At 43.3% G+C, this 24,434-nt stretch overlaps 1 protein-coding gene across 3 annotated transcripts in view; it reads left to right on the top strand.

Annotated features, from left to right (window-relative positions):
- The window catches only part of KIFAP3 (kinesin associated protein 3), a 687,730-nt gene that overhangs the window by 241,195 nt on the left and 422,101 nt on the right, over positions 1–24,434 (top strand). For all 3 annotated transcript variants that reach the window (XM_073558012.1, XM_073558011.1, XM_073558010.1), the window contains exons 8-9: positions 3,477–3,575; positions 17,527–17,705. In XM_073558012.1, the coding sequence (XP_073414113.1) occupies positions 3,477–3,575; positions 17,527–17,705 (278 nt within the window). The remainder of the gene's footprint in view (positions 1–3,476; positions 3,576–17,526; positions 17,706–24,434) is intronic.

Genomic DNA, 24,434 nt, shown 5'->3' with positions numbered 1-24,434 from the left:
ACAGCTTCTCCTTGTGCAAAGTGCGCTGTATTGTTGACCGATGCACAGAGACACCATCTGCAGCAAGATGATGCTGCAGGTCTTTGGAGGTGGTCTGTGGATTGTCCTTGACTGTTCTCACCATTCTTCTTCTTCTGCCTTTCTGATATTTTTCTTGGCCTGCCACTTCTGGGCTTAACAAGAACTGTACCTGTGTTCTTACATTTCCTTACTATGTTCCTCACAGTGGAAACTGACAGGTTAAATCTCTGAGACAACTTTTTGTATCCTTCCCCTGAAAAGCTATGTTGAATAATCTTTGTTTTCAGATCATTTGAGAGTTATTTTGAGGAGCCCATGATGCCACTCTTCATAGGAGAATGAAATAAGAGAACTACTTGCAAGTGGCCACCTTAAATACCTTTTCTCATTATTTGATACACCTGGCTATGAAGTTCAAAGCTCAATGAGGTTACAAAACCAATTTAGTGCTTCAGGAAGTCAGTAAAAAGTAGTTAGGAGAGTTCAAATCAAGAAAATGATAAGGGTGCCCATACTTTTGCACTGGTCAAATTTTGTTTAAATGCAGATTGCACATTTTCTGTTAGTACAATAAACCTCATTTGAATCCAGAAATATAACTGAGTCCATCAGTTATTAGATCTATGAAACTTAAATAGCTGTTGCAAAAAACAAAATTGTTATAAAGAAAAAAGGTTAACATTAATAGGGTTGCCCAAACTTTAACATATGACGGTATATTTATAATATGTTTTTTTAATAGCCTTGGCACATGCTATAGCAACTATTTTATTTATTTTTCTTGCCACTATTTTATTATCTTCTGTGTCTCACCAGGATTAAATCAGGCTGGAAACAGTCAGAAACAACACGGGTAGAAGTATCTGGGTTAGCACGGAACTGTCCAGCAAGCTGAATAGCTCAGAGGCAACAGCTGCCGCCTGTTGCACTGCTGGGTTCGAGTGCTGACACCGGCACAGAGTGGTCTCAGATGCTCCTGCCAGAGATTCAGAAGTCTCAGCTAACGTCAAACCTACAGAGCGGAGGCTTTTTTTCCAGTCCAATCTGTAAACAGAGCGGGACTTCCGAGGTCATTCTAATTGACAGCCAGATCCCTGCTGCCTAATTGAGGGAGTCAGAATGACCTTGGAAATCCCGTCGCGTCAGCAGAGGCAGCTGAATCCCTGGCAGGAGCTGTCTGTCACTGTTCTGTGTCGGGGAAGAATGGCGCAGGGCACAACAGGCAGGTAAGTTGCATTTACCTGCCGGTGGTGCTTAGGTACATTTTTTGTTTTTGTAAACTCCTGGATATGTCCTTTAAATCAGGTTTTTGTGTTAGATATTTTTTTCATACCACAATTTTATTTGTATATATAATTAGCTGTCTTTTGACCAGTCTCATTATCAGCACAGGTAGGGTTACAAAGAAAGATAATGAATCTACATATCTACTTTAGACATAGGAGCATATAGGAAAAAAGTGCACACAGAACTGAATATTGCAAAAACCTTTTTGTTTCATACTTAAAATGACAAACCTTAAAAAGTGTGGGACAATGTATGGTGGTGAGCCAGATTATTTATAGTGGCACCACAGATTGGCAGGTGACTGTAATAGCAGCAACAATAAATGTAAATTATATCATAATAATACTCCAAAACCAGGCATAGCTAGTACTCTACTGACAATTCTAAACCAAACTAAAGTGCACAGTGCATCCATCATACAGGTACTAATGAACCAAGTGATGGTGCCACAACCTTTACATTAGCGTAGATTACAGAGTACAGGGTGATGGCCTATACTCACCTGCTCCCCTTCTTTTAAAATGACCTTTGCCCAGTGAGTACATCCTAAGAAATACTTTAATAGTGAGTCAGAACCAGGATATCCCTGTTTATGTAAATGAGGCTGCTGAAAACTACAGAAAGTATGATTCTGGTATTGGTCTGTGTGGAAATTCCAAGATTTCTGATTTTTTTTTTTTTTGTAAGAATTTAGCTTTTGTTTACATCTTTCATTTTGTATCAGTACTGTGCAAACAAGGTTTCTTTCAGGAGCTTCTCTCAAGAGAAACCTCAGACATCTGCATTATCACATTCCAATGGCATGCATTAATTACTATCTTTCAATGTTGAAGTGAATCTGTCACCTGTTTTGGCCACTATAAGATGCGGCCACAGCCTTTCAGGGCTTATATACAGCATTCTAAAATTCTGTAGATAAGCCCCCGTTCCGACCTGAAAGATAAGAAAAATAAGTTTTATTATACTCACCTAGCAGGAGGGCGTCGTCGCAAGAAGATGGGATGCACCAGATCCGGCCCTGCGACACCCATCGGACCGGACCGCCCCCCCGAGGTAAGTATAATAAAACTTATTTTTCTTATCTTTCAGGTCGGACCGGGGGCTTGTCTATAGCATTATAGAATGCTGTGGATAAGCCCTGAAAGGCAGTGGCCACATCTTATAGCGGCCAAAACAGGTGACAGGTTCCCTTTAAGAAAAGTAGCACTTGGTATTATTTTGCCTCTGCGTAGAATTTTGCCATAAGTTGGAACTATGAATGCAATGGCCAGACACTTGGCGTCCATTTGGAGAATGATAGCTTTGTGTGTTGGAAACTTTACCAGTGCATATAATAAACATATACGGTAATCAAGACTTTGGCCCCATTTCATTAAAGCCTTTATAACAGAAAACCGGCAAATGGCACCTTAAAAAGTCACAACGTTTTCATGCTGGTTTCAATCTGATTTACCCAAATGGGAAAGGCAGAATGGGGCATGATGACGCCCGCTTACCCAATTCATGACTGTGGGCATACTTTACGCCATGAATCTTACTTGGTCCCTAACTAGAGTAAGATTTTTGGCGAGGTGAAAGGAGGCACCTATTAATGATTCAAATGCCTCTGAAACCAACACGCTGGCTGAGGTGTCAAAAAAGCTTAAAACATACCTCTACAACTTTGGAAAAAATCCACAGTCCCTTTCAAGTAGTTCTGTTTTTGTTAGGTGGTGTTTTCTTAAAGCTTGGCAGCCACATGAAGTTGTGGGCAAACTACTACACAAAATGGCTTCAATTGGTCTTATTTTGAGAAAAAGAGCCACTTTTCTACTATTGCTATATTTTCATTATTAGTATAATGCCCACTTGATGTGTCCGGTGGGTACTATCCAGTTTTGTGAAAAAAAGAGTCAGAATAACCTGTGTTTCAATCATTTAACCTCTTTTTTTTTTTTTTTTTTTTTTTTTTATTCTTTCCCATGGGCAGACTGTCTATCAGTGATCAGACCGCCCACTGGACTGAAAATCCCAGAAAGAGCAGAGGATTAAATGACAAAGACACAAGTTATATTGAAATTTTTCTCACAAAACTATGTATCCTGCTACTCTATAACATGGCACCTGCAGAGTGGACAGCGTTTCATGGTGACAGGTTCTCTTTTATATTTCTTAACTAATTTGAATACTTGATGATGATCCAGAAACCCCATCCTTAAAAAAAGAATATGAGAAAACCTACAAAAAATACCAGGGACTTCTGGTCAAGCAGGAACAGCTTCTAAGAGGTATGTAGAGCTGCACTTTACCTGTGCAACCTTCTCAAAGGTACAATCAGCATTATGTTGATAATATTCCCTTTTAGCCTTCTGGTGAATAATCTATTTTACCTCCGTTAGTGTATTTGTCTCAGACGTTTTCATTAACTTTTACTTTGAAGTGGGCGAGTATAGATGGAATATACAGCCTACATGAAATGTGTCTGAAAGAAGGAACTGCTGTCCAGCGCAACCAGTCAAATTCAGTTTAGCTCAGCGGAGTAGTTGCCATGACATGAGTGACCAATTAGCTCCGGTATAAATAGGCTGGACAAATATTCTTTAGCTGCCATTTTGTAAAGATAGATTCAGTTAGTTTTTGTATTTTATTTTAAAAGCAGTCTCATAGTGTTGGATATATTTATATGTATGAAATTATTGCTCAAATGATTGCTTCTTTTGCAAATTACTCAAAATGGTTTAATAAATTAAAAGCAATACTGCTTGGCCAGCCACCACCTTTTTTGACTACTTTACCACCTGGATACTTCATTTTTCTTTCCTCTGACATCCCCAGCACCATCATGGGTGACTTGAACATCTCCGTTGACTCTTTCACTCAGCTGTCTCTAAGCTTTTATCTCTCACTTCCTCCTTTGGCCTTGCTCAGTGGTCTTTTGCAGCCACTCCAAATATGGCCAAACAATGGACCTCATCTTCACCCTCCTCTGTTCCCTATTTAACCTCTCCAACTCACTTTTCCCTCTTTCTGACCACAAACTACTCACATTCTCTTCCCTCTCCTCTCCAGGTGCACAATCCCCACTTCAAAAACTTGCAAACACTCACAGAAATCTCAAACACCTTGATTTACACTCACTATCTGAATCCCTTCCCCCTCTTGCAGACATACTGTATATACTCGTGTATAAGCCGACCCGAGTATAAGCCGACCCCCCCCCCCCCATTTTGCCACAAAAAACTGGGAAAACTTATTGACTCGTGTATAAGCCTAAAGTGGAAAATGCAGCAGCTACTGGTAAATTTCAAAAATAAAAATAGATACCAATAAAAGTAAAATTAATTGAGACATCAGTAGGTTAAATGTTTTTGAATATCCATATTGAATCAGGAGCCCCATATAATTCTCCATACAGTTCATGATGGCCCCATAAGATGCTCCATACAAAATACACCCCATATAATGCTGCACAAAGGTTAATAATGGCCCCATAAGATGCTCATAGAATAATATGCCCCATATGCTGCTCCATAATGGTTATGGCCCCATAAGATGTTCCATAGACTATGCCCTATATGTTGCCCCATAAAGGTTATGCCCCCATAAGATGCTCCATAGATTATGCCCCATAAGATGCTTCATAGATTATGCCCCCATATGCTGCCCCATAAAATGCTCCATAGAGTATGCCCCCATTTGCCGCTGCTGCAAATAAAAAAAAAAAAATGACACACTCACCTCTCGTCGCTGGGGGTCAGGTGCAGGTGTCCTGAGCAGGCGGCTCAGGGCCCCGACACCTGCGATATTCACCTGTCCCCAGTCAATCGCTGCGCCCGCTCTGTCTTCCGGGTCCTCTGTCAGTGACGTTCAGGCAGCAGAGGGAGCAGCCCGCACTAACTACGTCATCGCGCCCTCTGCTGCCAGAACATCACTGACAGAGGATGCAGAGGGCAGAGAGGCACGCAGCCATGGACCAGGGACAGGTGAATATCGCATATACTTACCATATACTTACCTCCTCCTGGCGCTGTCTCTGCAGCCCCTGCATCTCCGGCAGCTCTTCCTTCAGCGGTCACGTGGTACAGCTCATTAAAGTAATGAATATGCGCATATTCATTACTTTAATGAGCGGTACCCTGTGACCGCTGAAGGAAGGCGTGGGAGAAGCAGGGGGGCTGCAGAGAAATGCTGGGGGGTAAGTATGATCTCTGACACCCCCACCGACCCCCAGTATATGACTCGCATATAAGCCAAGAAGGGGACTTTCAGCCCAAAAAAATGGGCTGAAAATCTCGGCTTATACGCCAGTATATATGGTAAGTTCCTTACAAAATGCAGATGGTGCTGCCACTTTATATAACACCACAACAGCTGAAGCTCTAGCATCAGTCGCCCCCCATCACACTCTCTAAAGTTTGCACCATTAACAGGCAACCATGGCACACCAGGCGGGCTTCTAAAGTTGATAAGCGGAGATGGAAAAAATCTTATTTCAACAAGAACTTCAGCACATTCAAACTGTCCCTCACTACTTTCAAGGCCACACTCACTGCTGCAGAACAAACTTAATTCTCAACTCTCATATCCTCCCTGTCTAACAACCCTAAATAGTTATTCAACACTTTCAATTCTCTCCTCTGTCCCCAAGCACCTCCTCCCTATCCTCTCATCTCTGCTGAAGACTTTGTCTCATTCTTCAAGCAGAAAACCTAATTCTTCAAGCAGAAAATTAATAACATCAGAGAAAGCTTTGTCCTGCTGCCCCCCACAGCCCCTCCTCCTCCAAAACTAGCTTCTCCGCCACTATGGAGATCAACTTTCCTCTCTACTTTCCAGATCACATCCCACCACCTGTGCATGATCCCGTCCCACCTCATCCCAAACCTCACCACAGTGTTCATCTCACCCCTAAACCATCTCTTCAACCTATCACTAACAACTGGTGTCTTTCCCTCTTGTTTGAAATATGTCTCGACCACACCTATCCTCAAAGTCCTCTTTTGACCCATCCTCTGTGTCTAGCTACCATCCTATATCACTTCTCCCCTATGGCTCAAAACTACTGAAACAACAAGTCCATCTTAAACTGTCTTCTCACCTCTTAGTCCCTCTTTGACTGCATAAAATCTGGTTTCCTACCACATCACTCCACTGAAACTGCTCTTTACTAAAGTCACCAATGATCTACTAACTGCCAAATCCAAGCGACACTACTCTGTCCTTCTCCTCCTGGTCCTATCCTCTGCCTCCAACACAGTGGACTACCTCTTACTACAGATTCTCTCATCCCTTGGCATCACTGACTTGGCCCTATCCTGCATCTCTTCATAACTAACAGACCCAACATTCAGCGTCTCTCAGTCGCATACCACCTCCTCATCTCGCCCCCCATCTGTCGGTGTCCCCCAAGGTGCAATTCTAGGACCCCTGCTCTTCTCCATCTACACCTTCGGTTTGGCTCATCTACAGCTCATAGCGTCCCACGAATTGCAAAATTATATGCTAATCAAACACAGATCTACCTCTCTGGACACAATATCACCTCCTTACTAACCAGAATTGCACAATGTCTGTCCGCTATCTCATCCTCTGCTAGATTTCTAAAACTTAAAGGGAACCTGTAACCCCCCCCCAGGTGTTTTTAAGTAAAAGAGCCACCTTGTGCAGCACTAATGCTGCATTCTGTCAAGGTGGCTCTTTTATTTAGCGTCCCTTCCACCGCCGAAATAATCGTTTTTAAAATTGGTCAGACATACCTGATATTTGACAGGGGGGCAGGTCTTTTCCCCCTGGACACAGACGCCTCACATACGTCAGTCATGTTCTGCTTTAGAATTTGGCGCCGCCTCCTCAGCATTCATTTATTTTCCTCGCGCCTGCGCTGTAATATTCTGACGTCACCACAGGTCTTGCTGCACTGCTGCCCTACTCAGCTCCGCCCCTACGGGTCACATGGTGCTGACGTCATCACAGGTCCTGCTGCACCACTGCTCTGGTGAGCTCCTCCCCTACTGGTCACATGGTGCTGACGTCATCACAGGTCCTGCTGCACCACTGCTCTTGTGAGCTCCGCCCCTACTGGTCACATGGTGCTGACGTCATCACAGGTCCTGCTGCACCACTGAAAGAATATTACAGCGCAGGTGTGAGAAAAATAAATGTGACATTCTTACTCTGTACTTTTTGGAAATAGTTGTTCCTTTGCATTGTGAACTTTATTTAGCTGCTCCACACATGGTGGTTGGAGCCATTGGGATTTTTTCATCGTGCGTTCCTATGGCTCACATTTGCATGTTTGTGTCAGGCAAACAAATGTTGTTATAGCGTTTTTTGGGCAGAACTAATTGGTCATATTTATCTATATATATAATTGTCTTATCATGTCTGTCTGTAACCGAAATCCTGCGTCGCTGATTGGTCGCGGCAGTTAGGCTGTGACCAATCAGCGACAGTCGCTTAGTCGTCACGGCAACATGGCCGCATCCCTTATTGTACAGGCACATTACAGCCGTTAAAGGCATCACTGCTGCGTCGCTCATTACACAGGCACAGTCCTTTACATATTCTGGAGTACAATACATTAGGTAACAGTAGAACAGTGACTGTAGCTCTGGGTGTAACTTGCGTACAATACATTAGGTAAGAGCAGAAAAGTGACTGCAGCTCTGGGTGTAACTGGAGTACAATATATTAGGTAAGATCTGAACAGTGACTGCAGCTCTGGCTGTAACAGGAGTATAATACATTAGGTAAGAGCAGAGCGGTGACTGCAGCTCTGGGTGTAACTGGACTACAGTACATTAGGTAAAAGCAGAACAGTGACTGCAGCTCTGGGAGTAACTGGAGTACAATACATTAGGTAACAGCAGAACAGAGACTGCAGCTTTGGGTGTAACAGGAGTACATTAGGTAATAGCAGAACAGTGACTGCAGATCTGGGAGTAACTGGAGTACACTACATTAGGTAACAGCAGAACAGTGACTGCAGCTCTGGGTGTAACAAGAGTACATTAGGTAACAGGAGAACAGTGACTGCAGATCTGGGTGTAACTGGAGTACAATACATTAGGTAACAGCCGAACAGTGACTGCAGTTCTGTGTGTAACTTGAGTACAATACATTTGGTAAGATCTGAACAGTGATTGCAGCTCTGGCTGTAACAGGAGTATAATTCATTAGGTAAGAGCAGAATGGTGACTGCAGCTCTGGGTGTAACTGGACTACAATACATTAGGTAAAAGCAGAACAGTGATTGCAGCTCTGGGAGTAACTGGAGTACAATACATTAGATAACAGCAGAACAGTGACAGCAGCTCTGGGTGTAACTGGAGTACAATACATTAGGTAACAGCAGAACAGTGATTGCAGCTCTGGGAGTAACTGGAGTACAATACATTAGGTAACAGCAGAACAGTGACAGCAGCTCCGAGTGTAACAGGAGTATAATACACTAGATGGTGACCCGATTCTATCGCATCGGGTATTTTAGAGTCTCTGTTAAAATAAAAAATAGTTATATACTCACCTTCCGAGGGCGCCTGGACTCTCTCTCCTCTCACCACGCTCCCGGCATGTTCCGGTCCCAGTAGCGAGAAGGGCTGAAGATGACGTCACTCTCGCGAGAGCGCGACGTCATCAGCGGTGTTTCGCGCAAAGCATTACTAGAACCGGAAGATGCCGGGAGTGTGGTGAGAGGAGGGACAGAGTCCGGGGGCCGTCGGAAGGAGAGTATATAACTATTTTTTATTTTAACAGAGATTCTAGAATACCCAATGCGATAGAATCGGGCCACCATCTAGTTGACTATAATGTGTTTGCTATTTTAACTGACATTTACACTTATTGTTCCGATCTTTATTGTTATGTAGGATATTGGTTTCATTAACTACATGTGTGCGGCATTTGTTTGGGGGAGTTGTTTAGATCTATTCTGGGCTAATAGGATTTGTTATTTGTCATGTCTCTATGACTTTTTAATGTTTTTAAACTGGTTATGTCTTGTTTGTATCCAATAAAATTATTTATATATTCAGGTGATCCTGGTTTGAGTCTGTAACTTTTCTCTTTTTCAAAAACTATAATTTCGGCGGTGGAAGGGACGCTAAATAAGAGCCACCTTGACAGAATACAGCATTAGTATTGCACAAGGTGGCTCTTTTACTTAAAAACGCCTGTGGGGGGTGACAGAAACATGGACAAAACAGAATTGGTCATCTTTTCCCCCATCTCACTCAACCTCCCCAAACAGACCTATCCATCAAAGTTTATGGTTGCTCACTCTCCACAGTACTGCAAGCTCCCTGCCTCAGGGTAATCCTTGACTCTGATCTCTCCTTCAAACCACATCCAAGCCCTTACCACTTCCTGCCGACTCCAACTCAGAAATATTTCCCGGATCCCCACATTCCTTAACCATGAATCTGTAAAAACACTGGTGCATGCCCTCATCATCTCCCACCTCATCTAGTGCAACCTTCTGCTCTGTGGCTTCCCTTCTAACACTCTCGGTCCCCTCATATCCTAAACTCTTCTGACCAACTAATCCACCTTTCCACTTACTATTCCCGGGCCTCTCCGCTCTGTCAATCCATTCACTGGCTCCCCATTGCCCAGAGACTCCAGTTCAAAACCCTAACCTTGGCATACAAAGCCATCCACAACCTGTCTCCTCCATACATCTGTGACCTAGTCTCCCAATGCTTACTTGCACGCAACCTCCAATCGTCACAAGATCTCATTCTCTACTCCCCTCTTCCCACAATCACTGACAAAATATTTCTCGTGCATCCCCCTACTCTTGAGCTCTCTACCACAACATATCAGACTCTACTACTTGTGATACCCACTGATATATCTATCTCCTTTTATCATGTTCATGTCTATTGTATGTGTTTCAATAAAGCTATTTGTATTTTATGACATTATGCTTCCTTGATCTGTTTGGTGTATGCATTAGTTGGGAAGTGCCATGTATTTTCAGGCCCTAGTTGTGAAAATTTGTAAACATATCAGACTCTCGCCTACTGTGAAACATTCAAAATGAACTTGAAGAACTACATCTTCCAACAATCCTACAATCTGCAGTAACCCTCTTTCTACCATACGACTGCACAACCAGCTCTACCTTCATCTACTGAATCCTCACCCATCTCTTGTAGACCGTGAGCCCTTGCGGGCAGGGTCCTCTTTCCTCCTGTATCAGTCGGTGACTTGTATTGTTCATAATCATTGTACTTTTTTTTTTTTTATATATATATATAATATATATATATATATATATATATATATATATATATATATATATATATATATATATATATATATATATATATATATATATATATATATGATGTACACCCCTTTTCACCTGTAAAGTGCCATGGAATAAATGTTGCTATAATAATAAATAATATCAACACAGTCCAGTAACACTGCTGTCTTCTCTGGGCCAAAGATGACTTAAAATGAACTGAAGAAAAATGTAAAGCTGTTCTGTTGTGAGATGAATCAAACTATTAAATTCTTTATTGAAACCGTAGATATCGCAATTGCATTAGTGCCTGTGGCATAGGCAGCTTGCACTATTCAAGGGCACTATAAATTCTGAGCATTATGCATTTGTAGACAAGCAGTTGGCAGAATCTTGGATAGTAGGTGATGAGACGGTTAATAAGACCAATATATGAGTCCAGGAGTGTTAAGCCCCCGTCACACATTGCGATCTCGCTAGCGAGATCGCTGCTGAGTCACAAGGTTTGTGACGCAACAGCGATCTCACCAGCGAGATCGCTGTGTGTGACACCAGCGACGGGCCCCCCTGCTGGGTATCGCTGATCGTTCTGGAATGACCAGGACATTTTTTTGATCGTTGGAGGCGGGAGATCATCGAGCTGGTGCTGGTAACCAAGATACACATTGGGTTTCTAAGTGCCGTGCGCCGCTTAGAAACCCGATGTGTACCTTGGTTACCAGCTCCCTGCACCAGCGCGCTGGTAACTAAGGTACGCAGTAGGTAACTAAGCGTGCGTCGCTTGTTACCCGCGTGTCGCTGTCCTGATCGCTGGTGAAGCTGCCTGTTTGGCAGCTCACCAGAGATCATGTAGTGACACACCAGCGATCCTGACAAGGTCATATCGTTGTCGGGATCGCTGGTGCGTCGCTATGTGTGACGGGGCCCTTAGGAATGATTAGTTAATATGGGTGGAATTAGTCATTCCTACCCAAAAAATCCAGGAGATGCAGCTGGTCTAAAAGGGATGTCCTTGTCTAGGAGTAGAGGTGCAAACATCTCTGGTATTTGGGTCTGTGTATGCAAGGTGAAGGAGCAGTATAAGTTGCTTGTAGTCTGCAAGAGGTCAATTTTTGGACTTTTGAATACTGAGCAGCTAAACAGCTCTGTTTTTCCATACTGCTGTATGGGCTCTTTGTTTTTTTTTTTTTTATTATGCTGGAAGTTTATCACATTAATAAACCTTCCTGTTTGGACAAGAAATTGCATGCCTTTGTGAACGCTGCCAACTACCAAAGAACTAAATCCCTATATGTTATGTAGAGGTTTTAGAACAACATATGCTGTTGAGAAGTTGTCAACTTTATGTTCTGCTATGAATAAAACATGGCTGTAAGAGATTTACAAATCATTGCATTTTTGTTCTCTTAAAATTTTAGTTTCCCAAAATTTGGGGAATTGGGGTTGTACAAGTTGATTAACACTGGTTTACTGTCCTGTTTGCACATGTTGACAAATTATGATGGGAACAGAACAATCGTCGCTGGGATCGTTCTGTCCCATTACAGTACCATGTTGTTGTGTTGCTGATACCAATGATTTTTATGCAGCATTCAAGATCCAGTTACTTGATGAGCGATAATCGCTGGCATGTTTATACAGTTTAGTGAAAAATAATAATAAATATCTTTATTTATATAGCGCCAACATATTCTGCAACGCTTTACAATTCCACAGTTCACATACAAGTCATAGGTAAGGTTAGTTGGAAATGAGTGTTCTTGCCAGTGATTGTACAATATACATGGATTATCAATCCATCTCATTGCATAAAAATGGCATCCAGTTACAGGTCTCACATTGCACTGAAGGCAGTAGATATGCTAGAACAACTTAATGACTTTCTCTGATGTTTTATGAACTTTTACCTACCTACAGTTAGGTCCAGAAATATTTGGACAGTGAAAAGTTTTGGCATTTTAGCTGTCCAAAACGTACAGTAATATAATCAATATAGGCTTAAATTACAGACTCTCATCTTCCCTATCAGGCTAGTCATATCCTAATTAAAGTAAGGGTTTAGAAATTACAAGTCTTTAATATTTAGCTGCCTCTCTTTAAAAGGATCACAAGTAATTCGACAATTATCTCAAAAGCACTTTAATGGGCTGCATGGGCTATTCCCTTGTTAATCCATATTCAATAAAGCAATTAAAAAGTCTTGAGCCGATTCCAGGTGTGAGTGATATTTACATTTGAAAACTGTTGCTGTGAACCCACAGCGTGCTGTCAAAGGAGCTCTCAATGGAAGAGAAACAGACCATCATTAATGTCACGGGGCAGTAGGGAAAAAACAGGAGACGTGGAACCTGGACCCCTGAACTGCCCCTCAGGCTAAGGAGGTGCGCTGACTTTCCTTAACTTGGGGGTACACTTGATGGTAGTGAGGCCCAAGTCCCCGACCTGTCCCTATCTCCTGTTTAGCCCTGAGCTAAACCCACAACCCCCTCCCCAGGAGGTGAGACAGGGAATAAAGTGAACTGCACCCAATAACACACAAGGGAAAATAAAACAGACACCACAGGGTTAAAGCAACTAAAAACCCAAACTTAGCTTTATCTGCTGCCAAAGCTCCAAGCAGCAGAGAAAGGCACCCGATCAGCATCCAGCAGCAACTCCACTGCTCCAGATAAGCTGCAAAAAGCACTGCTCTAGATAGCTCCTCTCTTCTCAAAGGTTGGTTAGCAAATTACCAGTATTACCAACAGGAAGCAGCAGCAGCTGATGACCTTTTATAGGAAGGAAGGGGGAGGTCACCACCTGCTGACTAATTAAACATGTAGTAACACCAGCGGTCACTGGGGGCAAAAACCCAGCAGCCGACCAACTACAGTTGTAGTAACACCAGCGGCCACCGGGGGCAAAAACCCAGCAGCCAACCAACTACAGTTGTAGTAACACCAGCGGCCACCGGGGCAAAACTCCATATTAACCCCCCGAGGCCAGAAAGGAAAAAGGTTTATACAAGAGAGTCCAGACAATTAAGCTGACAACAGTAGTGGATGACAGCAGAATCCTTTCCAGTGGTGAAGGAAAACCTTTCACAACATCTGTCCAAATTAAGAACACTGCCCAGGAAGTAGGTGTTTCAGTATCTGCATTTACCATGAAAAGAAGTTGACATGAGAGCAAATCCAGAGGGTTCACTACAAGGTACAAAGCGTTAATCAGCCTTTAAAATAGAAAGGTGAGATTAGACTTTACCAAAAAAATCTAAAGAAACCAGCCCAATTCTTGAAAAAATATTCTTTGGATGGATGAAATGAAGATCAATCTGTACCCGGATGTTGGGAAGAACAAACTATGGAGAAGTCTTAGGCTGTGTGCACATGATGCAGATTTGCAGCGGATCCGCAGCGGATTTTACCACGCAGAAACGTTGCATATCCGCATTGTGATGTACAGTAGCCTTAAAATCAATGAAAAAAAAAACGCTGTGCAGACGCTGCGGATTTTTCCGCGCGATTTTCCTGTGGTACAAAATCCGCAGCATGTTACTTCTTTTGTGCGGTTTTCCATCTCCCCTGTCACCAAATCCGCAGTGGGAAAACCGCAGTGGAAAACCGCACAAAAACCGCAATAAAACCGCAGGAAAAATGGAAGAAATCCGCAGGAAAAATGCAGGTCATTTGACCTGCGGATTTCTTCCATTCTGCGCGGAAAAATCCGCAGGGCCAAAAAGTACGTCTGCACTCAGCCTGAGAACAGCTTATGTTCGGCATACCACATACTTTGTAAACAATGGTGGAGGCATTGTGATGGCATGCACGGTGATATGACAGAAGCAGCCGGATGAATTCCGGTAAAATGACCTGCGGTATTACCTGCGGATTGGCCTGCGGTTTTTCCCTGCGGTTTATCACCTCTACAATGGAGGAGATGGTAAACCGCAGCAGAATCCGCAGAAAAGTAGTGACATGTCATTTCTTTCTGCGGATTCAAAACCGCAGCTTTTCCGCAGTTAAAAATCCGCAGCATGTGCACAGCAGAATGTAAATCCCATAGGATAACATGCTACTGTACACTGTCTGCAGAACTGCTGCAGTTCTGCTGCGGCCAAAACCGCAGTGAAACTGCAGCAAAAACCGCAGCGTGTGCACATAGCCTCAAGGTCTGACAAAGCACCACAAAGGTGGAAACCCAGCGTTTGGCGATGTACATGGCTTTCAGACTTCAGGCAATCATTGCCTGGTAAAGTATTCTCTACAAAGTATTAAAATTACATTTTATTTATGGTAACATTAATTTGTCAATTACTTTAGAGCCCCTGAAATGAGGAGGCTTTGCAGAAAAATGGATGCAATTCATAAACATTTCACAGTATAATTTTGTTCAACCCCTTTTAAAGGGAACATGTCATGTCCTTTTTGTGTTTTAAACTGCCCCCAATGTGCTATTGCTGCAATGTGCATCACTAACATTGTTTGCTCAAAGAAAAGCTCCCAACAGATCTGTGTAAATAAAACACTTGGTCTGTTTATAATTATCAAAGATGGAACAAATTGTGTCTAAAAATAAAAGTCAAGCACAAGATTGAAATAAAATCCTACAAAAGAATTGTGCAATAAAGACCCCCCCCCCCCCGGAGGAAGGCTAGCGCCAAAGCGCGCGTAGGGACCTGGCAGCACGTTTGATTTAGATAAATTATGCCCCTGGATTAACTCTTTATCTGTTTCTCATAGCAGCACCTTATCTTTATGCACTGCAGCACGTTCCACATCTATTCTACTACTAGTGGATTATTTATTCCAGCACTTTGTCACTTTTGTGGCAGACATTTTTGCCTTATTTTGGATCTTGTTGCATAGATTTTTGATTGTGCTTAAATTTTATTTCATGCATTATTGTTTATTAATATTTTAGCACTCAGTCACTTTACTGCAGATTACTGCTGCACATATTTGTTTTTTATTTTATTTGACATTTTTGAAACTACACACTACAGGGAATTTTTGATATTTATGTTTTCATTAAGGTGCTATATGAATTACTGTATATATTTTTTTATATTTATTGGCACGATTTTTTGGCTCTTGTGGCCTATTTACCGGATTATCCTGTCCTATTTGAATCTTATGTTAAAATATTCATCAAACGTGCTCCATTTATTTCAACTATTATTATTTTATTATTCATTATATACACTAATAAAATATATATTTTTTAATATATTTCATTACTTTGTCTTTATTGCACAATTCTTTTGTAGGATTTTACTTGGTCTGATTAGTAGATTACATCACATACCTTTAGTTTCAGTCATAGGGGTGGTGCTTTTTACCAATTCAGTCACAGTCAGTTGTGGTCCTGTTAAAAATTATTCACGCCCATTGCATTGTGATTGATTGCCATGACTGGCCTGATTACCGCAGTGACCTCTGAAATCTCGCTCTTTCGCCCTGCCCATGAGCTCGCTGTGTATGGGCACTGAATTGGGGTGTACGTCCCTAGCTTCTTTTCATCTGTGCACATGCTCCGGAGTAAGTCTTGGCCACATGATTGTTGTGAGCACACGCACTCTGCATTCCGCTGTCTTCATGCTCGCCATCGCAGAGCATGCGCACATGTGAAAAGAAGCTGGGGGCGCACACCCAGATTCAGTGCGCATGCACGGGGTGCTGATTGGCAGTGCACAAGTCTGGGATTTCAGAGGTCGTTGCTATGACGCAATGTGATGCAATGTACTAATGAGACCAAGTGTTATTTAGATATACTGTATCTACTGGGAGCATTTATTTGAGAAAACTATGTTAGTGATGCACACTAACACACTGGGGGCAGTTTAAAACATAAAATGTGCATGACAGGTTCCCTTTAATTAAACCTGAAAGTATACAATTCAATTGTATCTTAGTTGTTTCATTTTAAATTAAAAAAAAAGTGGCACACAGACCAAAATCACCAAGATTCACTGTCCAAATATTTCTAAACCTAATTGTACATGACTGTTACATTTAGTATTGCTTTATATGGGAGAATTAGAGAAATTAGTTTTTAACAGTAATAGATGATTAGCAATTTATCAGAATTTCTTGGACTGGGCAATTTATTAAAGGGAAATACAAATATGCATTATTTTACTTTTTTTCCCCTATTTTCCCCTCCATCAAACTTTTGGAAAGGATGAAAAAAATTAAAGGATACTGGTTTTGTCATCGTTTTGCTTTAAAGCCCAATCTTTAAAAAAAAAAAAGGAAAATACAGTAAATATTTGGCCAAAGTATGAAATATGGAAAAAACAGGATTAAGGCTTGTTGCACAGCATGATCGTGTCTTGTTTTGCTGCCTCCATTTGGGGTTCCATCTCGGTGTCAGAAAAAGGGCATTTCGATGAAACCTTCAAAAGAGCTGTTGATTCTAAAGAGGCAAAGTTTACATTTTTTTCAATGGCTCCACCTGGATTTTGTCTGAATCCCTTTTTTCTGGGCAGCAGACAGAAGCATCTGAGACTGAGATGGCAAAGAACGCTCAAAAGTGATGTCCATGCAGCCTTATTTTTAGCATATGGTCTTCTAAAACAGGGTTCCCCAACTCCAGTCCTCAAGGCCCACCAACAGATCATGTTTTCAGGATTTCCTTTGTATTGCACAGGTGAAGCAATTATCACCTGAGGAATACTAAGGAAATCCTGAAAACACGATCTGTTGGTGGGCCTTGAGGACTGGAGTTGGGGAACCCTGTTCTAAAAGACAAAATTTTGCTCTTAAAAAACATGATTTTAATGGACCAAGTCTAGAAAAGGATTAAATCGGTCAAGGCAGATTGCATATCGTCATCATTAGGAAAAACGTTAGATTTTATAGGGCTATACTGTACTTTTCAGTCTTTCTGTGGTAGTGGTGTGTTTGCCTGCATCCTGCCACCCCTAAATGTAATCTTTTTGTGTAGATTATGGGAAATTCTCAAAGTTTCATAACCAAATCTAAGTAGTTTTTTTTTTTTTTTTTTAGTTGCTCTCTACCTGTTGCTAAACCTTGCTGAAGATACTCGCACCGAACTGAAGATGAGAAACAAGAATATTGTCCATATGCTGGTAAAAGCTCTAGACAGAGATAATTTTGAACTACTTATTCTTGTTGTGTCTTTTCTTAAGAAGCTTAGTATCTTCCTGGAAAACAAGAATGACATGGTAAGTCAAACACAACCAAAAAAATTGTGTTTTCGTAATTTACCCCTTAATGCTTCTTATAGCGTAGCTTATTGTTTTAGGTGCCATTACAGAATAAGCTGTCCTGTATACCTCTATATACTTGAGGAATAACATTATTTTTAGCCATTATATGACTTGTATTCTGCAATTTCACAAGTTTCCCGTCTGTAGGCCCCATCTCAAATTTGTAGTTGTCTCTGAGCTGATGGGTGAAGAGTAGCTATTATGATATCTCCAATACTGCAGATTTTTGTGAAAACAACCAAAAAACAAATGCTATAATGCCACCATATAAGGTAACAGGAATACTCAAGACTGATAAACCATAACGCAAAAGAAGGAGTACAAAGACCTGTTTAAAATATCATAAAAATACCAAATTTTATTAATATTACATATCATAGAAAATTAGTTATTTGAACAACACATTGTTCAAAATACAAAGGACATGAACAGTGGCAAAGTAAGTGGTATAAATAATTTGTGTAAGGACTGGGTATAGAAAACTCCAGTATACAAATATATATATATTGCACAAAAGTGTCCCAGTAAATGTATGGCCACTTAAAATTGAAGGAAAATGTAATGACTTAAATAACATTCATTCATTATCAGTGATCACCTGTAAACAACATTATTAACTCCAAATTATTAAGGCGCCATAATACAATCGCAAAGGGGAATTCTTACCCAAACAAGTCCAGATATACCACACAAAGCAGCCCCAATGCGCGTTTCGCGTGGGCTTCCTCAGCCCCCTGAGGAAGCCCACGCGAAATGCGCGTTGGGGCTGCTTTGTGTGTGGTATATCTGGACTTATTTGGGTAAGAATTCCCCTTTGTGATTGTGTTATGGCACCTTAATAATTTGGAGTAAATAATGTTGTTTACAGGTGATCGCTGATAATGAATGAATGTTATTAAAGTCATTAAATTTTCCTCCAATTTTAAGTGGCCATATATTTACTGGGACACTTTTGTGCAATATATATATATATATATATATATATTTTTTTTTATACTGGGGTTTTTTCCTTCACCCACGACAGCACACCTGAGAGGGCTCCGCTCCACCAGGAAAGGAACCTATTGAAATATAAGGGGCGGCACCTCTCCCCCGCTTCAGTTGGGTTCCTGTCCATGGAAGGGAAACCCAGACTGACAGTGGCGGTGCCTGTCATGGATGAAGAGACGCAGGGCCGTCCCGACGCAGGAAGAACAGGTCATCTTACCTGTAGCACCGGCCGTCAGTTTCCAGGTAGCGCAGTCCCCAGAGTCTCCTTGGGGCTCCGGGTTCGTGCGGGTGCGGCTGGCGGCCTCTATGCTCCGGGGCGCTCCACCGTGCCTCCATCCCCTCGCGCGCCCCCGGGCCGTCTCCCTCACAACACATAGCATGGGAGAGCCGGGGGCGTTTTCCGGCCACTGACGTCAGAGGCGCAGGGCATCCTGGGAGCGCGCCGGATGACGTCAGAAATGCGATGGCAATATGGCGCCTGGTGCGACACCGGCCGCATGGAAAAGGATAGCGCTCGGCCGGCGGTCGCAGGGGGAGGGGGAAAAAAGAAACTCACCGGGCCGGACCTACTTAAAGGAGGAGGACGTCAGTGCGGCCAGGTAAACCATGGGGTCAGAGCAGGAACGGTCGCCGTCTCCACCATCTCTGCCTCCTTCACAAACCTCGGCTCACAAACAAGACAGCCATTCAAGCGGCAAAAGCAGCAGTCGCCCGAGCCACAGGTCGGGAGACTCCTCGATGTCCAGAGAGCATAGGTCACCTGCTCCACCACAGCCTCCGAGTCCGGTACCCTATTTTACGGGTGCTGAGTGATCTCTGTGAATGTTAGTATGGTGTTAATAGGGGTCCTTCTTGTGTGTTAAATTCCTTAGGAAAAGCCCAAAAAGCAGGGAGAAAGAGGAACAATAGAGATTGTGCCATATGTAGAAGCCCCCTAGCGAGAGATTGGCAGAAGGACCTTTGTGCCGACTGCATCCGGTGAACCATGGCGGAGGAGGCGCCGAGCTTTGTAACCAACCTCAGATCGGTGATCAGGTCAGAGGTGGAAGGCTCACTTAAACTATTGTTAAAGAAAAAGCAAAAGAGTAGGAAAAACTCCCCTAGCTCTTTCTCAGACTCTTCCTCGGCCCTATCTCAGGCCGAACACCCATCCTCCTCCTCGGATAGCGACATGGGGGGCAAGCCGTGTTTTCCAGTAGAGGCTACGGATGCTCTCCTCAAGGCCATCAGAGTAACAATGGGCCTACAGGAGGAAAAAACAGCTAAGTCTGTTATGAATGAGTCACCGAAGGAGGAAAAAACAAAAATACAAGCTAAGTCCAGAAAACCGGAGAGGTTGGTAGCTATCGGATTGCAGACCCCTGATTCTATCCACAACAACTAACAGTAGCCGTGAGGGGTTCCTACGATGCCCTAGACCCCTCGATCACAGCCGGAGAACTAAATAGGCCTAAAGAAAGAATGGAGAAATCTAAACTGCCCCAGAGCAGACCCCAAAGCAATAGGCAGCCCCCAACATATAATGACGGTGAAGCAAGATGAAAACACTAACACAGATAGAAAGATAGGTTGAGCAAACGATGCGGCCCAAGCTAACTAAAAAGGACAGGATAGAAAAGCTGCTGTCTGCAATCCGTAAAAAACCCTACCAAAAAATGTCCCAATCGTCTGATAGGAAAACCAGGCCCTGAAGTCGCTAGGACTTCAAAAAGACTATATCAGCACTCAGGTAAATTCTGAAGACAGAGCACAGAGACAAACTGATCAGAGACAAAAATGGAACTCAGCACACCCCCGACCGGGGATGGCTGAACTCCAAAAAACAAGGTAAACAAAACAAAACTAATAAGTTCACTAGCAGAGCAAAAACTTATCTTTGGGAAGCAGGAAACAGACTGGTCTCCATGAATCCAGCAGAGAAATCACCAGCGACTCAGAAGGGAGTTGGCTGCCTTATATCCAGTCAGAATTTCCTGTTACCCAGTCATCATCTACCAGATCAGTTGTTTGGTAATCAGCCTCACTACCTTCCTTCACCAGAAGAGGGAGTTCATCAGACATCGACGGTGAAGGGGAAAATGAACCCACAACATAAGTCCCTGGAAGATGTCATGTTCGGGGGTCTACAGGAAAGGAAGAAACATACCTTTCCAGTCAATGAGAAAGTCCAAGCACTCATTGAAAGAGAATGGAAGAAGCCTGAGAGATCAGGAGCACTTCCCTCCTCCTCTAAAAGGAGGTACTCCTTTGAACATAAGGACACGGAGATGTGGGATAAGGTCCCAAAGATTGATGCAGCGGTGTGCAGGTCATCCAAAAAATCGGCCCAGCCCCTGGAAGACTCAGGAGTACTTAGAGACCCGCTAGATAAAAAGGCGGATTCCTACTTAAGGCATACGTGAGAAGCAGCAGCAGGAGGTCTAAAACCAGCAATAGCCGGCACCTGCACAGCACGTTCCTTAATGATTTGGCTACAACAGCTGGAAGAGAAACTTGCTTCAATAGTCTTGAGGGAAAAAATTCTGGCGCCCATGTACCTTCTGCACGGAGCGGCAGCTTTTTTAGCCGACACCTCCGCTGATTCCATGAGACTGACGGCTAGAGCAGCAGGGTTATCATACGCCGCAAGGCGCGCATTTTGGCTTATAGGCTGTCCAGGGGATCTACAGTCTAAAGCTAAGTTATGCTCTCTCCCATGTGATGGTCATTTTTTATTTTGTAAAAATCTGGATAACATCTTGGAAAAAGCAAGTGACAGAAAGAAGGGCTTCTCAAGGTTTCCAGTGGATCAGAGAAGGCCGTTCTTTCGGAGAGGAAAATTCAACAGGGGCCGTCCTCCGGGGGATAGGAGATAATGGGAGGACAAAAAGAAAAAGGAGTCCGGATTCATGTTCGGAGGAGCCACCTCATCCTCCAAAAAATCCCCACAATAACGCCAGCATTCCGGTAGGGGGAAGACTGATGCTTTTTTCCCAGGCCTGGGAAGGTATCTCTTCCAATGCCTGGATCTTAAACATCATAAGAGACGGCCTCAAAATCCCGTTTTTTCAGCGGCCGAGAGCATCATTTGTTGTGACCCCTGTCAGGAAGAGGATAGAAGAACAATTGGCCCTGGAGTCAGAAATCTTAAGTCTGCTAGACAAGACCCGAGCGGACAGGAGAGAACGGGATTCTACTCACCCCTCTTCCTGATAAAAAAAAAAAAAAACGGACCAGTCATTGAGAACAATCATAAACCTCAGAGGCCTCAATCAATGGATAAAAAATCAGACCTTCAAAATGGAGTCGGTAACTACAGCCATAAAACTGCTACACCACAATTGTTTTATGGCTGTAGTCGATCTAAAGGATGCATACTATCACATACCGATTCACCCAGGTTATCAAAGATACTTAAGAGTGTCTCTCTACATCCAGGGCAATCTCAGACATTTTCAATTCAGAGCCCTTCCATTCGGCATATCCATAGCCCCGAGAGTGTTTACCAAAGTCATAGCGGAGATGACAGCCTTCCTCCGATTCCACAACACTGTCATAATACCCTATTTGGACGACTTCCTAATAGTGGGCAGCTCAGAAGACCATTGCACGGCGCACGTGGAAAGAGTAACAGACACCCTACAAAGACTGGGGTGGATGGTAAACATCAAAAAATCAAAGCTACAACCCCTAAAGGGACAGATTTTTTTAGGGTTCATCCTGGACTCAGAACAACAAACTTGTCTGTTGCCAGAGGCCAAGGTGGAAAAGGTGCGAAATATGAGATTGGCGGCCCTAGACCAACCTCACATGACCCTGAGAAGCGCAATGTCCTTGCTAGGCACCCTGACAGCGTGTATTCCGGTGGTCAGGTGGGCACAATTCCACACTCGACAGCTTCAGGGAGAAATTCTGTCAGCACAAAAATCGCTGAGAGGGCGTTTAGAAGGAAGGCTGGAGCTTTCCTTCGAGGTCAAAACTCTCTCAGATGGTGGATGGACAGGACAAACCTGACAGGGATACTATGGGACAGACCAGTGACCGACATAATTCTGACAGATGCGTGCTCCGCAGGCTGGGGAGCGCACCTAAGGGGTCATGCGGCCCAGGGACCCTGGGGGCCTCAAGAGCAAAACGCATGCTCCAACTTGAGAGAACTATGGGCAGTAAACAAAGCCTTAAAAACCTTTATCCCCATTCTAAACGGCCGCAATGTCCAGGTCATGTCGAACAACAGAGTAACAGTGGCGTACATCAATCACCAGGGGGAGAACAAGGTCACACTCCCTAATAAAGGAGGCCAGCGACATTTTTCACAGAGCAGAGCGACACCTACTCTCCCTGATGGCACTCCATGTAAGAGGGGTAGAAAACATAGAAGCTGACTTCCTGAGCCACAATATACTAAAGCAGGGGGAATGGACCCTAAATCAGTTAGTTTTTCAGAAGATAGAACAACTTTTGGGGGAACCGGTAGTAGACCTCTTTGCCAACAAAAGCAACAGACAAGTAGAGAGGTTTTGTTCATTAAACCCAAAAGAAAAACCATGGGCGGTGGACTCATTGCAAATCCCGTGGAATTTCAAACTAGCTTATGCGTTTCCCCCAGTGGCTCTGATCCCAACAGTTGTGAGGAAAATCCGGAAAGATCAAACCATAGTGATCTTAATAGCCCCGTTTTGGCCGAAAAGGCCCTGGTTCTCGCTGCTGCAGATGATGTCCCTCTCGGATCCATGGGTACTACCAGAGATCCCAGACCTGCTAACTCAGGGTCCAATATTCCACGCGCAGGTCAAGGGATTCCATCTAACGGCGTGGAATTTGAAAGGTCACTTTTAATGGATAGAGGGTTTTCTCCAGGGTTGGTGGCTACACTGTTGAAAAGTTGAAAGCCAGTAACAACTAATATATATGGCAGAACATGGAATAAGTTCCTGGTGAAGCCGTTAGACCAAAAGCCCCCGATTAAGGCCATCTTGGAATTCTTACAAGCAGGATTACAGCTGGGACTAGCGGTAAATACCCTTAAAGTTCAGGTGCCCGCACTATACAACTACAACTTAGCAGCAAACAGATGGGTAGCTAGATTCATTAAATCCAGCCATAGGTCCAGACCTATCCCATTACCAAGAATAGCCCCGTGGGATTTAAACCTGGTGTTAGAAGCCCTTACAAAAGAGCCATTTGAACCAATTCAACAACTGGCTATAAAATATCTTACCCTAAATACCATCATATTAGTGGCCCTTACATCGGCCCGTAGAATAATTGACTTGCAGGCCCTTTCAGTGAATCCACCTTATACCCAGGTGTACCAGGACAGGGTTGTGTTAAAACAGACCCCGATATCTATCTAATTGTCCTCCACTCCTTCTGTGAGAATCCAAAAAACCCAGGGGAGGAGAAATTCCACAAATTAGATGTTAAAAGGGCCCTGCTAGAATATATATCAGTGACTAGCCAGGGGAGGAGGTCCCAGTCCCTATTTGTAGACTTCCAGGGTGCCAGAAAAAGTTACGAAGTGTCAAAGGGGACCATTGCCAGATGGATTAGGGAGGCCATTAGTGTAGCCTACTCAGCTGTTGGCATTCCGATTTCTGATGGCATCAAGGCTCATTCCACTAGAGCCGTGGTGACCTCCTGGGCCAAAAACGCAGAGGTATCAATAGACCAAATTTGTAAGGCCGCTACCTGGGCCTCACCATCAACCTTCTT

This window comes from Dendrobates tinctorius, unplaced genomic scaffold (assembly GCF_039654945.1).
Source record: "Dendrobates tinctorius isolate UK_male_01 unplaced genomic scaffold, ASM3965494v1 ptg000012l, whole genome shotgun sequence".
Taxonomy (NCBI): domain Eukaryota; kingdom Metazoa; phylum Chordata; class Amphibia; order Anura; family Dendrobatidae; genus Dendrobates; species Dendrobates tinctorius.
Note: the sequence above shows the minus strand (reverse complement) of the source record. Positions and strands in the feature narration are given on the sequence as shown.